At 39.9% G+C, this 19,732-nt stretch overlaps 1 protein-coding gene across 12 annotated transcripts in view; it reads left to right on the top strand.

The window, feature by feature from the left end:
• Positions 1-11,586, top strand: part of LOC114358662 (uncharacterized) — a 49,611-nt gene extending 38,025 nt beyond the window's left edge. For all 12 annotated transcript variants that reach the window (XM_028312684.1, XM_028312685.1, XM_028312682.1 and 9 more), the window contains 3 exons: positions 3,230-3,292; positions 5,606-5,658; positions 6,811-11,586. In XM_028312684.1, the coding sequence (XP_028168485.1) occupies positions 3,242-3,292; positions 5,606-5,658; positions 6,811-7,054 (348 nt within the window). In that variant the 5' untranslated portion in view covers positions 3,230-3,241 and the 3' untranslated portion in view covers positions 7,055-11,586. The remainder of the gene's footprint in view (positions 1-3,229; positions 3,293-5,605; positions 5,659-6,810) is intronic.
• The last annotated feature ends 8,146 nt before the right edge of the window (positions 11,587-19,732 follow it).

Here is a 19,732-nt window from a genome sequence, read left to right as displayed (position 1 = left end):
AGTGGACGTCTTTCGGCTAAAACAACAACAACAAATATATATTTTTCATTTTCATCGATAATCACAATTATTATTCACGTCACTACTTTATAATGTTACTTCATTATAAATAGTTTTGATCGAGCTACTGGTCAGTCAGCTCCCAACCATGGATACTTGTATATGTATACTTCGGGTTGTGTTCGTGTGCATTTTTTTGGCCTGGTGTGGAGGCTTGCTCTACTGGAAGAGTTTGACGAAGCCCGAGCCGCCTAAAAGTTTGGACGAGATAGTAGAATCAATGCTATTGAAGAACCCGATCCCAAATCTGAATGAATTTAAGTATCCTACTACTCCTCAACCTTTAAAATTTCACCGCTTCCCGAGTCTGGATTGGGTGGATGAAATGAATAACAAGTGTAAAAATAAACCAAACGAAGACTGGATCAAGTGTGTTCAACTAGAGGTGAAACGGATGATCGGTAACTAACCGGTAGGCCGGATATCCGGCCTAAATTTACTATCCGGCCGGATACCGGATAGTAACTCACTATCCGGCCGGATACCGGATATTAAAAAAACTACGACAATGAAGTGAAATGCATTAATCTTTGAGGTAAATATCAATAAAATGGCTTATAATAATGACGGCTTTTATTTAATAAAATAAAATCTAATAAAAGCATACTACTCGTCCATCTCATATAAGATTTTAAACTTTCGCGTTCCATTTCAACTAAAATAGAGAAACACGGGTCACAACGCGACATTTTTTAAATGAGTTACATACGAGTATGTACTCACGGATCGACGTTAAATTGTCACCAGTGGTGTGGAATCCGGTGATTAATAAATGTACCGCGGGTTTTGACGTCAAGTACGAATACGGATACTGTGATTGTTGTGTGTCGTGGTAACTAAAGTCCGGTCCGTGAGCACGTAGAATTTTGTCCAATGACCCCTAGCTACCCATCCTTATCGCTCGCGTGTAATTATGTTGCTGTCGCGCTCGCACACTCACTGCGGGGGCCCGTCGCACAGTCGCGTAACAAACAACAATAAAATATGAGGGTAGTTGAAAATTTTCAAGTCCACCCGAATGGACGATGCCGCGAGCTGCCAGTCTGCTTGTGACCACGGCTGCAGCATAGCAGCTGAAACGTCAAGCCCTGAGTACATAATTGTAACTCATATAAAAAAATATCGCGTTGAGACCCGTGTTAATTTTTACGATTTTAAGAAACCTTGCACATTCGTTGTTACTCGTATTCTTAGATATTATGCAAGGTTTCTTTATTTCTTCTTTATCAAATTATCCAGTGCTTTTCTATACCTACCTAAGGTATAGACATTTGAAATCTCGTGACGTCACTGTTAGATACGTTAGAACCACGCAGTCTCATATGAGTTACTATTTGCGCCGATACATATTCTCTATGGTTTTATTGTTTGAAATCAAGTGCGGGGGAGTGACAACAGGACACATTAAAGGTTCGGTCAAACCAACGCGATCACACGCGATCAGCCGGCGTGCAGCGATGGCGACCAGACCTTAATGCATTGATCGCCATCGCTGCACGCCGGCTGATCGCGTGTGATCGCGTTCGTTTGGCCGAACCTTAAGGCACTGTGCGAACGCTGGAATGCGACTCGCCCTCGTACTACCCGCGTTAGCCCCGTCCGTACCAGAGCCTCGATGTGACGTCACGGCTGCCAGGTGCTCAGTTAACTCCATCTATATCTGTGGTTAACTCGACTGGTTTGTAAGTACGTGACTCATTGAGACATTGAATACCTAAGTAACGTACTAACACTAGTGATAAGTCATACGTATTTCATTGGTACTGCTTCTAAAAGATTATATCGTAGGTATCGTATATAATTTATAATTAAGTTGATGATTATACATATAAAAGATAAAAATGTTTGGAATGTTTAACTGCCTAAAGTCTGGTCCGTGAGCACGTAGAATTTTGTCCAATGACCCCAAGCTACCCATCCTTATTGCTCGCGCGTAATTATGTTGCTGTCGCGCTCGCACACTCACTGCGGGTGCCAGTCGCACAGTCGCGACAGCAATATAATTACGCGCGAGCGATAAGGATGGGTAGCTAGGGGTCATTGGACAATATTCTACGTGCTCACGGACCGGGCTTTAGCTCGTATCAATATTTATAACTATGTAAATTTTAAGACTGTAAACCCTTGAAAAAGAGGCTGACTATAGTGACTGAGTTTCTTGCGCTGCTTCTTCTCAGCACTGGCCCGTTTATTGTCCCGAAGCAGTGGTAGGGTTAATACTGGGACGTGTAAAAGCCTACTTACAAAAATAAAATGAGTTTTATGAGTTTTACAGACGACTTATAATTGGTTTTAATCATAAACTGTAGCTTTAGTCCAGTAGAATTAGCTTTTNGAAATAAACTAAGTATATTATTAGCCAAAGCTGTGTGTACCTGTTATTGGCATGCATACACACTAAACCTCTATATGTAAGATTTTCATGTAATTACTTTGTATGTAATGTTGTTGGTATACCGTAATAAATAAATAAATAAATCTTCTTATCTCGTACTGCTGTGATAAAAATTTAACATTGACTTAACACTGTAAAAATGGCGCCCACTCTGCCGGGACTCGCGCATGCCCTGTAAAGGATTGATTGATTCTCTCCCATCACCTGCGTCTTCCATTAAACTTTTCTGTAATACCAGTAACATCTTGATGTTGGGGCTTACCAAGGGACAAAAATTCATAGTTTAAAAGCTCACTTGTAACACGATATTTCATCGATTAAAATAGGGTGTAATATTGGATACATTTACCATTGTTACATTGTGCACAAGTTGATTTATTAATTTCTTTTTCCTAGCACTTACCATACGTTAGAATAATGGATACTGCGCATTCTTACATTCTGAGGCGTCAAGCTAGATTGAAGTTCCTGATTATGGCAGTGGTTGCCGAAATAATATCGATAGCTTTGATGTCCTTTATCACAATCTTTTTAACCATCGTTTTCCTGATTATAGTTTTAATTACTTATCTCATTATGCACAATAACGTCGATACAGGTAAATGTTTCGATAGTTTATATGCATGCAATAGAAAAATCACAGTATACGAGTATTCGCATTATTTGAAAGATAGAGGTCGACAAATCGAGATCTAAGGGATCTTTAGGAACATAATTTGAAAAACTACTGAGTCTCTTCTTCGACTTGTAACAACGTTTTCTCTTTCTTTACAGGTGGACCCAGAAATGGCCCGCATTGGGTCCAGGTCTAGGGTCGCCCCCCACGACGTAGAGACGGTACGTAATATTTCCACATGGCGCAGTTACACTATGCGCGAAGTTGATCGAAACACGCACACACAGTTCAGTTCGTTTCGCCGTGCGTTGTCCATGCTTCCGTGCGTGTGTTCGATCAACTTCGCGCATAGTATTAATATGTATAATTGTTGCAGTCACCAACAGTCTACGCAGAACTCCATATTTCTGGACGGGTTTGAATCGCGAGTAATACCTATTAATAAGCAGCCATTATATTTGACAGGTGATTTCCACTGGTAATCTCTATTATGCAGGTGTTCACACTTTTAGAAAGGAGTTAAGACTGCAGCACACTGCAGTGTTCCGAGGTTGCAAGTTCGGGAGGCAAACTGATACTTCATAACAGCGGTCATGGACGTGTTCACACTTTTAGGAAAGAGTTAATAATTATGTCCACAGCAGGCTGTAAGTGCACCGAGGTTGCAAGTTCGAATATTGTGGGAGGCAAATTGGTACTTCATACCAACAGCTTAGTACAACATCTACTTAGCTCGGTCCAGGGAATGGTGACGAGCAATTGGAAGATTTCATTTATAGGCATTTTAGAAATGTTACCTTTTAACATCGAGCAGTGCAACCTACAAATACCTTAAGCTGTGGAGTGCCGCGTCTTTCCGTTCTATACATGGCCAGAACGCACCCATAGGAAACTGCTCGTGTATATTTCGGAGTGCCTGTTTGTAAATCTGTGACTCCAAACTATACACGAATTTTGCGTACTGATCGTGTATAGTTTGGAGGAGCTTAGTAAAAAAAGTCATCTCCAAACTATACTCGATTAGTTTCTACTACACCACTTACACTTGACTAGACTGTGTTTAGTTGATATTGATTTAGTAAAATTCAGTAAAATATGGAACTATATTTAAAATTACATTTATTTGATATTATTACATAAAATATTATTATTTTACTGAATCTATAATAAATCTAGATTTTTAAAACTATTGTAAGTGGTTTTTGAAATTAAATTGATTAGGTAGATTTCAAATTAAATAACAATTTCATTAATATGAGAGAGAGTGAGACAAGAAAGTTCAACGCGCATTAAATACAATATTATGCGAGACTTTAAATGCTAGGTTTGTATTGTCGGCCGTTTGGTGTAGTGGTTCGAAGTGGTAGCGGGTTCGATTCCCGCACAGTACAAACATTTGTGTGCATGAACATATAGGTATGTTTGTATTGGACTGGGTGTTTTCTATGTATAATAAGTATGTATTTACAAAAAAAAGTATTTACATAGTAGGTACAAGCTTTGCTTAGTTTGGGACTAGAAGCGCAGTGTAAAATGTCTAAGGATATTTATTTATTATTTATTTTATTTATTAACTTTTATCTCAAGAACAAAATCATTTTGACATATTTCCATACCTACAATTGGTGAAATATCAGCCCCAAAACAAATATCTTTTCTATGGCAGAATAAGAAACACCAAAAAATCCTTTATCAAAACAATGACACGTGTCGTAAGATGATTCAATGTTTAAAGTATACACGCAGATATGAATTAATCTATCTATATAAATAAAAATGAATTGATGTTCGTTAGTCTGATTAAAACTCGAGAACGGCTGGGCCGATTGAGCTGATTTTGGTTTTAAAATGTTTGTCGTAGTCCAGGGTAGGTCTAAACGGTGAGCAAATACTCGCGCGACATTGTTTTTCTGTAACAGACAAAATTCCACGCGAGCGAAGCCGCGGGCGGAAAGCTAGTATGTAATAGAAAGAGAGGTCAATAAGTCAAAATGACTAGCATGCAACTACTCGCGTATAAATTGTAATCACGCACTTATTAAAATACATACATGATTAGTCCGTATGCGTACTGGCGATGTATATTATGGAGGAAGATAATTGACCTAAGTCACTACAAAGTATACGCGAGCAGTACGCAGCGTATGCGTACTGGTCGTGTATAGTTTGGAGGAGCTTAGTAAAAAAAGTCATATCCAAACTATACTCGATTAGTTTCACACCCTTGCGTTCTGGCTATGTATAGAATGGAAAGACGCTGGAGTGCCTAATACCCAACCAAAGGGCCAGCGTGAGGAGGGCAGGCGAAATTCTCCATTTGCCGCTTGTACATACATACATTAGAGAGAGTCGTACTCCTGCAGTAAAGATGATGATGAGGATGGTGATGGTGGTGATGATAATGATGATGATGTTATAGATGATGTTGGAGAACTACCATCAAATTGATAGTCTGTTTTAGATTTCCCCTTCGCATTTCAGGACCACATAAGCCTGCTAATTTGAATTGTAATTAAACAGTATTTTTATTCTAGTTCATGGAGTACCTGAACACGGTTCAGCTGCAGAAGGATCAGAACATCGATCAGTAAGTATTTTTTTCATTTAACCCTTTTAATCCAAGCTTTTATTGGGTCAAATATAGCAAGCTGAATTAGACCCACTTCCTGACAACCGATTAAGCTGAAATTTTGTACACACGTGAATTTTAGATGCGCAATGATGTCATGAAGCTGCTGAGATGATGATGGAGCCGGAAGTTGGCCATAGGAACTAACACAGGGTTAGGTGTTAGAGCTATGTTATACCAGTTATACTCATACACGCGGCCGCCCGCGACTTCGTACGCGTGGATCCCGTTTTACCCCCTTAGGGGTGGAGTTTCGTAAAATCCTTTCTTAGCGGATGCCTACGTCATAACATCTACCTGCATGCCAAATTTCAGTCCAATCCGTCCAGTGTTTTGGGCTGTGCGTTGATAGATCACTATGTCAGTCAGTCAGTCACCTTTGAGTTATATTATTATACTTAGGGCTGATTTTTCAATCGTCAGATATCTTTTATCTGAAGAATAACCTTGTCATTTTGACATACTTCCCATACTGAAACTGTCAATATGCCAAATTTATTCTTCAGTTAAAAGTTATCCGGCTATTGAAAAATCAGGCCTTAGAAGATTAAGGGTATGGACACGGCGATAGAGTGAGCAGCACCCGAGGTTACGGATGTTTATCAATATGTTAACATCCTTTGCTGTTGCGGATTCGAATTCCGCTGAAGGCGCCAGAGTCAGATTCATGTCTGTTTACGTGTAGGTATTTGTATTTTTTCCAGCATTGTTCAAGCACATTTACTATTAGACTTTCATCGAGTCCCTTCATGAATATTGCATACTTACATCATGGACGAGTGTAAATGATGATGAAAATGACTGTATGTGCAACACTATAGGAACCGTGGCTGCGTCATCACTCCAGTGTTTTCAGAAATGACTTCGACACTTCAAGGTATCGAACCTTCACTGGTTTGATTTGATAGAGTTATTGACACAACAAGCGTGGGATAATTTTTCCAGGCAAAAGTACTATACCCATTGGAAACCTAGCAGTCTTAGCAGACAATAGTAGTGCCCCTTTTACCGGTGAAATATCCCGAAGCCGCCATCAGCGGATCCAGAGATAGAGTCCCCCCCTCATTGTTACCTCATGTGCATATGCATGACAGCTATCCGTGCTTTTAGGTACATGATCCGCATCAACAGCATGCAAGTGGTCGAGGGCCTCATGCGATACCACGAGAAGAGGCGCAAGATGGCGAAGCCTGGCCAGCCCACCTACTTCGGGAACGAGAACGGCCAGAACGTGCGCAAGCAGGAGTTCAAGAAGCGCCGCCCCATCCGCATTCCCAAGAGGAAGGTGAAGCCGGCCTTCGAACTCGAGGTCCACGTGGTGCAGCCACCCGCTCAGGTGCCCAACGACAACTAAACGTCTCACGCCTTGTAGTATCTTAAATACTACTCGTATAAATGTTCAGTGTCCCCACAATCCCCATGTATTCTCGTGTCCCTGCAATGTAACCCCATCCCTGTTTCCAATCGATGTGCGTCCATGTCCCTGTGTCCAATTGGTGTCCATATAATCGATATAGAAAGTCTCACACCTATCTATCTATTCTATCCCCGTCATTCCCAAAACCTGTCGTATCTCTATATCTCTATTGACCTTGTAATTTCGTACTATATTCGGAACGCGATCGTGAAAATAAAACTAATGTAACTGTATTTCGGTTGTCTTTTTATATCACTAAACTTTGATAGAATGACAGACGTCTTACACGTGAACGGTTATAAAGTTAAATTAATTTTTCAATGACATTTTAATAACCTTTTTTTAACAAGTTTTTCACCTGGCAGGGTCACACGGTTTAGCTTAATATCTTGTCGAGGCATTATCAAACACAGCCCTACCGTTGGTAATTAAATTAGTTTTGATCACCCGACACCTACCAGGTGAAGTTCCAAGCTTGAAATATAATACTAACGGCGGGCAAATCTTGCATTGTATATATCAAGATTCGGTTGGTATTTTTACAACTTGCAAGTTGCTAACCGTTAGATTAGATATCAGATCTTATCAGCGATGGTAGATATGTTAACCGTATGTGGGTATAAACGGATGCAGGTTAACAAAAGCTGTTTTTATTATTTCTTACTTGGGGAAGGCTTTCAAATATTTATTATTGTTTAACATTTCTTATTTGTATTATAAACTATTATAAAAATGGACTGAGTATTTAAGGGTAGATAGGACGTCGTTTTCACGGACGAGTAGGGTAAAATTTTTCAAATTGGTAGGTAGGGTGAAAATATTTCGATATTTTGCCTATTTGCTAATGTCTTTCTTTTGGACAAAAAATATTGAATACAGTTTTTACGTTGATCTGATGTGATTGTGGTGGAGCTCTGACATAAGAAGCTGTCGTTTAGATATGAAACTAAATTGTTGTTGGATTGAAAGAAATGTTTGATGCTGGTGTCATCTGTTGTACCAAAAGTGGTTCTTTAGAGTTTGGCTTGCCCCATAACATCATAAATATCAAGGCAGTGACAGTTGCCGCGAATGTGTCGCCCGTGTGAGTGGAATGTTAGTTAACACCCTGAAGTTAAACAATTGGAAATGTTTAAACGGTTGTATCATCATCATCCGTTGGAACTGTTCTAAAACTTGACTTACCTATTTAGACAGTGTCAATGACAATGTCAAACAAATACCGGATTTGACTTAATCGGAATGTCACATGATGTACAAATTATGAAAGAGATTGAATGAAGCGTCAAATCTTGTCTGGAGAAGGGACGTGTGAAACAAAAAGATCGGTTTTGTCTGGGACAAGATGGTTGAACAACCTGGGATGCTCAGTTGGTAACGAAATGACGCGACGCTTCGGCGAAGCGTGTGTGGGGTTAGTAACGTAGGAATAGTGACGAGCGTGGTGCAACATGTCCTAAGATGGTTAAGGCAAGCAGTGAGGTTGGCCCTTGGGGTTAGATTGAATGACATGTTGCAATGACAAGATCTACGCTTTGATATGGTGGGCGAATGAAAAGCCATGGGCGTTCCGATATGGACCAGTGCGGGTTTCAACCGCACGCTTACGAGTGAATGAGTAGCCAAGCTTAAAGTTAGCCGAAAGGCTTTGGGTGATTGTTTCGATCGCGGTTGATAGGGACTTGGCTAGTTGTGTTACTGGATAGGAATTATTGTTTTGGAATGCAAACAGACAGCTTGTCTGTTTGTCGTTTGGACAACACCATGGCAGATTTTTGCAGCTGTAAGAAGATAGTCAGGGTTCATCTTAACGCACGGCTTCAGAGAGGTAGTTACATTTCTGTTGCCAACTTATCAGCACAAAAATGTTTGAATCTCTTTGCATCTCGTACTAGCTTATTACAAGCACTGGTTTGAAATGGTTTGGGTTTTGAGCTGCATATTGTTTGTGACGCAGCTTTGGAGCTACTGATTTTGACAGCGCTATAGCTTGTATTGACAGGCTTACCGCTAGAATGAGGACCGCTGTGATTGCGAACAAATCAAAAACATTTAATTATACACAGCGACTTATTTGCTAAAAGGCTAGAAGGGGGTTGGGGGTAGGACAGGCTCGTGACTTGTCCATTGTTAGTGAGCTAGCCGATTTTGGGATATATTTTTATTATTATGGAGTTACAATTACTTTATTTCTCTTGATTTTGAGAAGATGGGTGGAAAGCCATTGCTAAGACGCAATTGGCTCAAGGGCTATGTTTCCACTTAAACATTCTGAGAAGAAAGAACTTTTGGAAAACGGGGTTTGAAAATTTGTATTTTGAAAGGGGTTTAAAACAGTAGTGAACGCGTGCTTAGCCGCGGATAAATAACTAAGACAGAAATGTTAACAACAATGATTATTTCTTGATTGAGCATGGTGTAGCGTAGGGTATAAAGATATGAGGTTTGAAATCACCTAGTGCTGATTGGATCGGTTTGGGTAACGGCGTAGAGTAGCTGTGCTTCTGTGTGAAGTTCGGTAGAAGCGTTTGAAGTAACAAGAGCGTATTTTGATTGCATCATCAGGCGTAGACTGGGCGAGAGGGGTGTAAAGAAAAGAGTACAGAGACTTGGTCTTTGTACACGTTGGTTGAAGGGCATGGCAGTAGGTGTGTCGGATCTCATATTGACTATATCAACCGGACCGGGCCGGACCGGTGATACAGTTAATCTGCTGGATCTGTGGCAATTAAATGAAACGAAAAACAGGCTTGAAATCGGAGAGTAGGGAATTCTAGTGGGTGTGTTGGGACTTATTGATTATATCCAACGTAGGGCAACTGGTGATCAGATAATCTAGATGGAACTTGCTGGGTCTGTGAAAATTGGATGAACAGAAAAACAGGGTCGAAATGGGAGAGTAGGGTGTCCTAGTGCGTTCGTATGCGTATGCGAAGGGCATGGCAGTAGGTGTGTCGGATCTCATATTGACTATATCAACCGGACCGGGCCGGACCGGTGATATAGTTAATCTGCTGGATCTGTGGCAATTAAATGAAACGAAAAACGGGATCGACATGGGAGAGTAGGGAGTTCTAGTGGGGTTTGTCGGATCTCATATTGACTATATCAACCGGGCCGGGCCGGACCGGTGATATAGTTAATCTGCTGGATCGGTGGCAATTAAATGAAACGAAAAACGGGGCCGACATGTGAGAGTAGGGAGTTCTAGTGGGGTGTGTTGGGACTTAATGATTATATCCAACGTAGGGCAACTGGTGATCAGATAATCTAGATGGAACTTGCTGGGTCTGTGAAAATTGGATGAACAGAAAAACAGGGTCGAAATGGGAGAGTAGGGTGTCCTAGTGCGTTCGTATGCGTATGCGAAGGGCATGGCAGTAGGTGTGTCGGATCTCATATTGACTATATCAACCGGGCCGGGCCGGACCGGTGATATAGTTAATCTGCTGGATCGGTGGCAATTAAATGAAACGAAAAGCGGGTTCAAAATGGGAGAGTAGGGAGTTCTAGTGGGGTGTGTCGGGACTTATTGACTACATCCAACGTAGGGCAACTGGTGATCAGATAAACTAGATGGAACTTGCTGGGTCTGTAGCAATTGGATGAAACGAAAAACGGGGTCGAAATGGGAGAGCAGGGAGTTCTATTGAGGGTATGTTGGGAACTGGTTACCGATGAGCTGGTGTGATCTGGCTGTGTCTGTGGAAATTGGATGAACAGAAAAACAGGGTCGAAAAGGGCAGTAGGGAGTTTTAATGCATTAGGGGTTGAGAAGGGAGAGTAGAGAGTTTTAATGCGTTAAGGGTTGAGCTCCCTTCTCGAGGGTCTGTGGAAATTGGATGAACAGAAAAACGGGGTCGAAAATGGGCAGTAGGGAGTTTTAATGCATTAGGGGTTGAGAAGGGAGAGTAGGGAGTTTGTCAAAGCTGTTGCGATATCATCAAGCAACGAATTTATTAGCTGAATGTGATTTGATTTGGCAAAGACCTGAGGAAATCTGATGGATGCTAAAGAGGCGATACTTTCGTGTGAATTTGTGTTTGTCCGTCCTAACCATCCAGTAAAGCAGTACCGTGTCAGGGCAGAACTTATACTGAACCACTTTTGTCATTGTTCTTAAAACGGATCATTTAATGTACGAGTATGTTAAAGCTTGGAATCGTTATGGTTTGTTTAAGAGTTGATACCATCTCATTGTTATGGAAATAAAGATGGATGTTGATTGTCGTTTTAAAGATATGATCTTGGAGTGCACTTCGAACATTTATGAAAGAAATTTAATCATTGGTAAAGCGGCTCCTATAAGGTTAAATCTGCTTTAGCATGTCTAGGTCTCTTTCAAATATGTTTGCAAACTTAATAATTTGAATACGGCATAGTTTGTTGAAGAGTGTTGTAATTCAGATTAAATCTAATCGCAGGAGTTAGACGACTGAGCCTTTCAGGCTATGAGAGAGATGTATTGGACTGAAACAAAAAGAATTGTGATTGAAACTGTATTCTAGTTATTAAATTGAACATTGGCAGATTTGAACTGGATTGTAATTGGAAGGTAATAACAAAAATGAAAAAGCAAAGTGACTATAATCTTCAAAATTTGGTAAGATACCTCATTCTGTACGTTCCCCTATTTCAAGTGTGCATCTGTTCAATGTTGTAATGCTTAATCCAATATAATAATGAGGACTCAATATATCTTCTATCGTACTTCTTCTTGGAGAATTGTATTGTTAATTTAAATACTACTGTTACTACTAACTGTTGAGTTCTACTTATTACTATCGTTGAGTTCAAATGGGAATTGTATGACTATTTTTAAAAGTAACTTAAGTTTAACTATTTTATACTGTTATAATTTTACAAATCTATCAATCTTCTACGTGTTTTAAAATTTATGCATTAGGCACTATAATGTATGTAATACTCAGTAAATAAATGTTTAAAAATTATAAATTGTTTCAAATTGAATTTAAAATTAACATTATAACATTATGGACAGCGAAAAGGCCACTAAATTGGTGATTCTCTCTCGTGATGTTGTTTAAATACTTATTTGATTATGTTGTTTTTAACTTTTAAGCCTTTAGCCTTCGTAATGTAATGTTAAAAATACTCCTTTACACTGTACATTACGTACCTACTTTTGTTATTATGTTATTTTTGTTATTGTTATGTTTTTTAATTTTAAGTTGGTTAAGTATAATGTTTTGTTACTTTTGTTATCTTTATGCGATCTAATTGTCAGTATACTGTGAGAAATTTTCATTAACCAGACTTATGTAATGCATTAAGGTTTAATCTTACAGCATTGATAAGTTTACGAGTTGGTTGATTTCAAGGTCAAATATTTTACTGTTTTGTATATTTTTAATTATGTTAATTATTTATGCCAAATTTTTATTTTTCTCAAATTTAAATTAAAAAGTAACATTTTAAAATTTCACATTAACATTTGCAATTGAATCTCAATAATCTCAATTCAAGTCATATTGATAAGATAGGTACACTTCCAAATTGTTTATTTTTTTTCGAACTGACTAATGACAAACAACTTGACTTGAGGACAAACGCAAAATAATATCAAAACCATGATTTGGTAACAGAGAACTTATCAACTGTATGACTGCAGAATGATCTAGAGCTAAAATAGCGACAGAGAAATAACTGCAGATGTCAAGCAAGTGATCTGCAAGGCATTGGGCCGTCGTTGTTGCGAAACCAAAGCAGAGAAGTTCTGCTTGGATTATCAATACTTCAGACACACCAAGAAATAGTCATAGACGATACAGCATCTGACATGAAGGCCAACCATCCGTCAACAACTGAAGATACAACATAAAGACCTACGGTTCCGCCATCAATATCATAGAAGAAGACCACTGCATTGAGCAGGTTTAATCATAAAGAGCTGGAAGAGCTAGAAGACCTAACAAACCCAAGAAGTCAAGAACCCACGAGCTGAGTAACTACTTAGTTCTGACTCAACCGCCATCGTTGCCTTTTGCCCTGTGCCTCAAGAGCTACAGTTATCGTCACTCGAACCACTCGTCAAAGAAGATCTTGAACAACTCCTCGAGCACCAGATTACACTACCGTCTGCTCGCTGGCCGTCAAGAATGACAATAAAAAAAGCATCAAGGTTATCAGTTAAGAAGCCATGACAATGAAACCACTCATCCTACTATAACTACAGATGGAAGATCGACGCAGCTACAACAATCTAATTTTACAAACTGGCTCCTGGAAGACTGGCCTTAATCAACGCCGAAAACGAATATCACAGTTAACAAAACCACAAGATTGGGAAGGATCTACCAACCCAAAGGCCACTATCGAAGAAGAATAGAAGAATCTCCTACACTACCTCGAAGTTTAGAAGTTTCTTAGAAAAACTCAGAAAAATATAAAGAAATACATCACCCGTAATATCACAAAACACAAGTTTCAACTGTGCTGAAGATGAATCAATTGAAGAGTTTAAAGCATCAAGATTATGGAGTCTAACTCCTCGAGCACCAGATTACACTACCGTCTGCTCGCTGGCCGTCTGCTGGACCTCCCCAGTGGGTCTCATCCGGCAGGCTTGTACCGCGCTGAGGACGGTGTTGTGTTGCGTCGAAGAGTACAGAGCAAACAAGGGACCGTCAGATAGAACCTGATAAGAAGAAACTCTGAAAAATATCCAGCACCATATCACTCGAAGATCACAAGTTTCTACTGTGCTGAAGATAATGTTATGTTGCATTGAAGAGGATAAAACCTGTAAACTGCGCCAAGAATGACAATAAAAAAAAGCATCAAGTTTATCAGTTTAGAAGCCATGACAATGAAACCACTCATTCTACTATAACCTCAGATGGAATATCGACGCAGCTACAACAATCTAATTTTACAAACTGGCTCCTGGAAGACTGGCCTTAATCAACGCCGAAAACAAATATCACATTTAACAAGACCACAAGATTGGGAACGATCTACCAACCCCAAGGCTATCAAAGAAGAATAGAAGAATCTCCTACATTACCTCGAAGTTAACAATTTTTTTAGAAAAACTCAGAGAAATATCCAGAAGTAGGTACATCACCTGTAACATCACAGAACACAAATTTCGACTGCGCTGAAGATGAATTGGTTGAAGAATTTAAAACATCAAGATTATGATACACTACCTCGAAGTTTACAAGTTTCTTAGAAAAACTCAGAGAAATATCAAGAAGTAGGTACATCACCTGTAACATCACAGAACACAAATTTCGACTGCGCTGAAGATGAATTGGTTGAAGAATTTAAAACATCAAGATCATGAGTCTAACTCCTCGAGCACCAGATTACACTACCGTCTGCTCGCTGGCCGTCTGCTGGACCTCCCCAGTGGGTCTCATCCGGCAGGCTTGTACCGCGCTGAGGACGGTGTTGTGTTGCGTCGAGGAGTACAGAGAAAACAAGGGACCGTCAGATAGAACCTGATAAGAAGAAACTCTGAAAAATATCCAGCACCACATCTCTCTAAGATCACATGTTTCTACTGTGCTGAAGATGATGTTATGTTGCATTGAAGAGGATAAAACCTGTAAACTACTCCAAGAATGACAATAAAAAGTACAGAGCATCAAGAATATCAGTCAAGTAGACATGACAATGGAACCACTCATCCCACTGTAACATGTTGAAGATCGACACAGCAGCAACAATCTATTTCAACAAACTGGCCTTAATCAACGCCGAAAACGAATATTACAGTTAGCAAGACCACAAGATTGGGAACGATCTACCCCAAGGCTATCGAAGAAGAATAGAAGAATCTTCTACACTACCTCAAAGTTTACAAGTTTCTTAAAAAAAAACTCAGAGAAATATCAAGAAGTAGGTACATCACCTGTAACATCACAGAACACAAATTTCGACTGCGCTGAAGATGAATTGGTTGAATAATTTAAAACATCAAGATTATGATACACTACCACGAAGTTTACAAGTTTCTTAGAAAAACTCATAGAAATATAAAGAATTACATCACCCGTAACATCACAGAACACATGTTTCGACTGTGCTGAAGATGAATTGGTTGAAGAATTTAAAACATCAAGATTATGAGTCTAACTCCTCGAGCACCAGATTACACTACCGTCTGCTCGCTGGCCGTCTGCTGGACCTCCCCAGTGGGTCTCATCCGGCAGGCTTGTACCGCGCTGAGGACGGTGTTGTGTTGCGTCGAGGACTGTGCTGAAGATAATGTTATGTTGCATTGAAGAGGATAAAACCTGTAAACTGCGCCAAGAATGACAATAAAAAAAAGCATCAAGTTTATCAGTTTAGAAGCCATGACAATGAAACCACTCATTCTACTATAAACTCAGATGAAATATCGACGCAGCTACAACAATCTAATTTTACAAACTGGCTCCTGGAAGACTGGCCTTAATCAAAGCCGAAAACGAATATCACAGTTAACAAGACCACAAGATTGGAAACGATCTACCAACCCAAAGGCCACTATCAAGGAAGAATAGAAGAATCTCCTACATTACCTCGAAGTTTACAATTTTTTTAGAAAAACTCAGAGAAATATCAAAAAGTACATCACCCGTAACATCATAGAACTCAAGTTTCGACTATGCTGAAGATGAATCGATTGAAGAGTTTAAAGCATCAAGATTATGAGTCTAACTCTTCAGCACCAGATTACACTACCGTCTGCTCGCTGGCCGTCTGCTGGACCTCCCCAGTGGGTCTCATCCGGCAGGCTTGTACCGCGCTGAGGACGGTGTTGTGTTGCGTCGAGGAGTACAGAGCAAACAAGGGACCGTCAGATAGAACCTGATAAGAAGAAACTCTGAAAAATATCCAGCACCATATCACTCGAAGATCACAAGTTTCTACTGTGCTGAAGATAATGTTATGTTGCATTGAAGAGGATAAAACCTGTAAACTGCGCCAAGAATGACAATAAAAAAAGCATCAAGGTTATCAGTTAAGAAGCCATGACAATGAAACCACTCATCCTACTATAACTACAGATGGAAGATCGACGCAGCTACAACAATCTAATTTTACAAACTGGCTCCTGGAAGACTGGCCTTAATCAACGCCGAAAACGAATATCACAGTTAACAAAACTACAAGATTGGGAAGGATCTACCAACCCAAAGGCCACTATCAAAGAAGAATAGAAGAATCTCCTTCACTACCTCGGAGTTTACAAGTTTCTTAAAAAAACTCAGAGAAATATAAAGAAGTACAACACCCGTAACATCACAGAACACAAGTTTCAACTGTGCTGAAGATGAATCGATTGAAGAGTTTAAAACATCAAGATCATGAGTCTAACTCCTCGAGCACCAGATTACACTACCGTCTGCTCGCTGGCCGTCTGCTGGACCTCCCCAGTGGGTCTCATCCGGCAGGCTTGTACCGCGCTGAGGACGGTGTTGTGTTGCGTCGAGGAAAACAGAGCAAACAAGGGACCGTCAGATAGAACCTGATAAGAAGAAACTCTGAAAAATATCCGGCACCATATCTCTCGAAGATCATCTACTGTGCTGAAGATAATGTTATGTTGCATTGAAGAGGATAAAACCTATAAACTGCGCCAAGAATGACAATAAAAAAAAGCATCAAGTTTATCAGTTTAGAAGCCATGACAATGAAACCACTCATTCTACTATAACCTCAGATGGAATATCGACGCCGCTACAACAATCTACCTTCACAAACTGGCTCCTGGAAGACTGGCTTTAATCAAAGCCGAAAACTAATATCACAGTTAACAAGACCACAAGATTGGGAAGGATCTACCAACCCAAAAGCCACTATCGACAAAGAATAGAAGAATCTCCTTCACTACTTCGGAGTTTACAAGTTTCTTAGAAAAACTCAGAGAAATATAAAGAAGTACAACACCCGTAACATCACAAAACACAAGTTTCGACTATGCTGAAGATGAATCGATCGAAGAGTTTAAAGCATCAAGATTATGAGTCTAACTCCTCGTCACCAGATTACACTACCGTCTGCTCGCTGGCCGTCTGCTGGACCTCCCCAGTGGGTCTCATCCGGCAGGCTTGTACCGCGCTGAGGACGGTGTTGTGTTGCGTCGAGGAGTACAGAGCAAACAAGGGACCGTCAGATAGAACCTGATAAGAAGAAACTCTGAAAAATATCCATCACCATATCTCTCGAAGATCACAAGTTTCTTCTGTGCTGAAGATAATGTTATGTTGCATTGAAGAGGATAAAACCTGTAAACTGCGCCAAGAATGACAATAAAAAAAAGCATCAAAGTTATCAGTTAAGAAGCCATGACAATGAAACCACTTATCCTACTTTAACCACAGATGGAAGATCGACGCAGCTACAACAATCTAATTTTACAAACTGGCTCCTGGAAGACTGGCCTTTATCAACGCCGAAAACGAATATCGAATGCCGAATAAGAATTTTAAACATCAAGATTATGATAAACTACCACGAAGTTTACAAGTTTCTTAGAAAAACTCAGAGAAATATCAAGAAGTAGGTACATCACCTGTAACATCACAGAACACAAATTTCGACTGCGCTGAAGATGAATTGGTTGAAGAATTTAAAACATCCAGATTATGATACACTACCTCGAAGTTTACAAGTTTCATAGAAAAACTCATAGAAATATAAAGAAGTACATCACCCGTAACATCACAGTACACAAGTTTCGACTGCGCTGAAGATGAATTGGTTGAAGAATTTAAAGCATCAAGATTATGAGTCTAACTCCTCGAGCACCAGATTACACTACCGTCTGGTCGCTGGCCGTCTGCTGGACCTCCCCAGTGGGTCTCATCTGGCAGGCTTGTACCGCGCTGAGGACGGTGTTGTGTTGCGTCGAGGAGTATAGGACAAACAAGGGACCATCAGATAGAACCTGATAAGAAGAAACTCTGAAAAATATCCGGCACCATATCTCACGAAAATCACAAGTTTCTACTGTGCTGAAGATGATGTTATGTTGCATTGAAGAGGATAAAACCTGTAAACTGCGCCAAGAATGACAATAAAAAAAAGCATCAAAGTTATCAGTTAAGAAGCCATGACAATGAAACCACTTATCCTACTTTAACCACAGATGGAAGATCGACGCAGTTACAACAATCTAATTTTACAAACTGGCTCCTGGAAGACTGGCCTTTAATCAACGCCGAAAACGAATAGCACAGTTACCAAGACCACAAGATTGGGAAGGATCTACCAACCCCAAGGCTATCGAAGAAGAATAGAACAATCTCCTACACTACCTCAAAGTTCACAAGTTTCTTAGAAAAACTCAGAGAAATATCAAGAAGTAGGTACATCACCTGTAACACCACAGAACACAAATTTTGACTGCGCTGAAGATGAATTGGTTGAAGAATTTAAAACATCAAGATTATGATACACTACCTCGAAGTTTACAAGTTTCTTAGACAATCTCAGAAAAATATAAAGAAGTACATCACCCGTAACATCACAGTACACCACAAGCTTCGACTGCGCTGAAGATGAATTGTTTGAAGAATTTAAAACATCAAGATTATGATACCTTCACTACCTCGAAGTTTACAAGTTTCTTAGATAAACTCATAGAAATATAAAAAAGTACATCACCCGTAACATCACATAACACATGTTTCGACTGTGCTGAAGATGAATATTGGTTGAAGAATTTAAAGCATCAAGATTATGAGTCTAACTCCTCGTCACCAGATTACACTACCGTCTGCTCGCTGGCCGTCTGCTGGACCTCCCCAGTGGGTCTCATCCGGCAGGCTTGTGCCGCGCTGAGGACGGTGTTGTGTTGCGTCGAGGAGTACAGAGCAAACAAGGGACCGTCAGATAGAACCTGATAAGAAGAAACTCTGAAAAATATCCACTACCATATCTCTCGAAGATCACAAGTTTCTACTGTGCTGAAGATGGTGTTATGTTGCATTGAAGAGGATAAAACCTGTAAACTGCGCCAAGAATGACAATAAAAAAAGCATCAAGTTTATCAGTTTAGAAGCCATGACAATGAAACCACTCATCCTACTATAACCACAGATGGAAGATCGACGCAGCTACAACAATCTAATTTTACAAACTGGCTCCTGGAAGACTGGCCTTAATCAACGCCGAAAACAAATATCACAGTTAACAAAACCACAAGATTGGGAAGGATCTACCAACCCCAAGGCTATCGAAGAAGAATAGAAGAATCTCCTACACTACCTCGAAGTTTACAAGTTTCTTAGAAAAACTCAGAGAAATATCAAGAAGTAGGTACATCACCTGTAACATCACAGAACACAAATTTCGACTACGCTGAAGATGAATTGGTTGAAGAATTTAAAACATCAAGATACACTACCACGAAGTTTACAAGTTTCTTAGAAAAACCGGCCAAGTGCGAGTCGGGCTCGCACACCGAGGGTTCCGCCGTACAAACGTAGCGGTTTACAATTTATGACGTATTAAATCAAATTACTTACTTGATTCCGTTGCGAGTAGTGGCGAATTTCAAAATATGCGGTATGATTATTTTTTATTTATTTATTTTTCCTATATTTGCATTATAGGTAGGTACCTACCTCACCGTTTTGAATTTTTGCGTTGATTTAG

The sequence above is a fragment of the Ostrinia furnacalis genome, unplaced genomic scaffold, assembly GCF_004193835.3.
Source record: "Ostrinia furnacalis isolate ACB-3 unplaced genomic scaffold, ASM419383v2 OfSCF4074, whole genome shotgun sequence".
Classification (NCBI taxonomy): Eukaryota; Metazoa; Arthropoda; class Insecta; order Lepidoptera; family Crambidae; genus Ostrinia; species Ostrinia furnacalis.
Note: the sequence above shows the minus strand (reverse complement) of the source record. Positions and strands in the feature narration are given on the sequence as shown.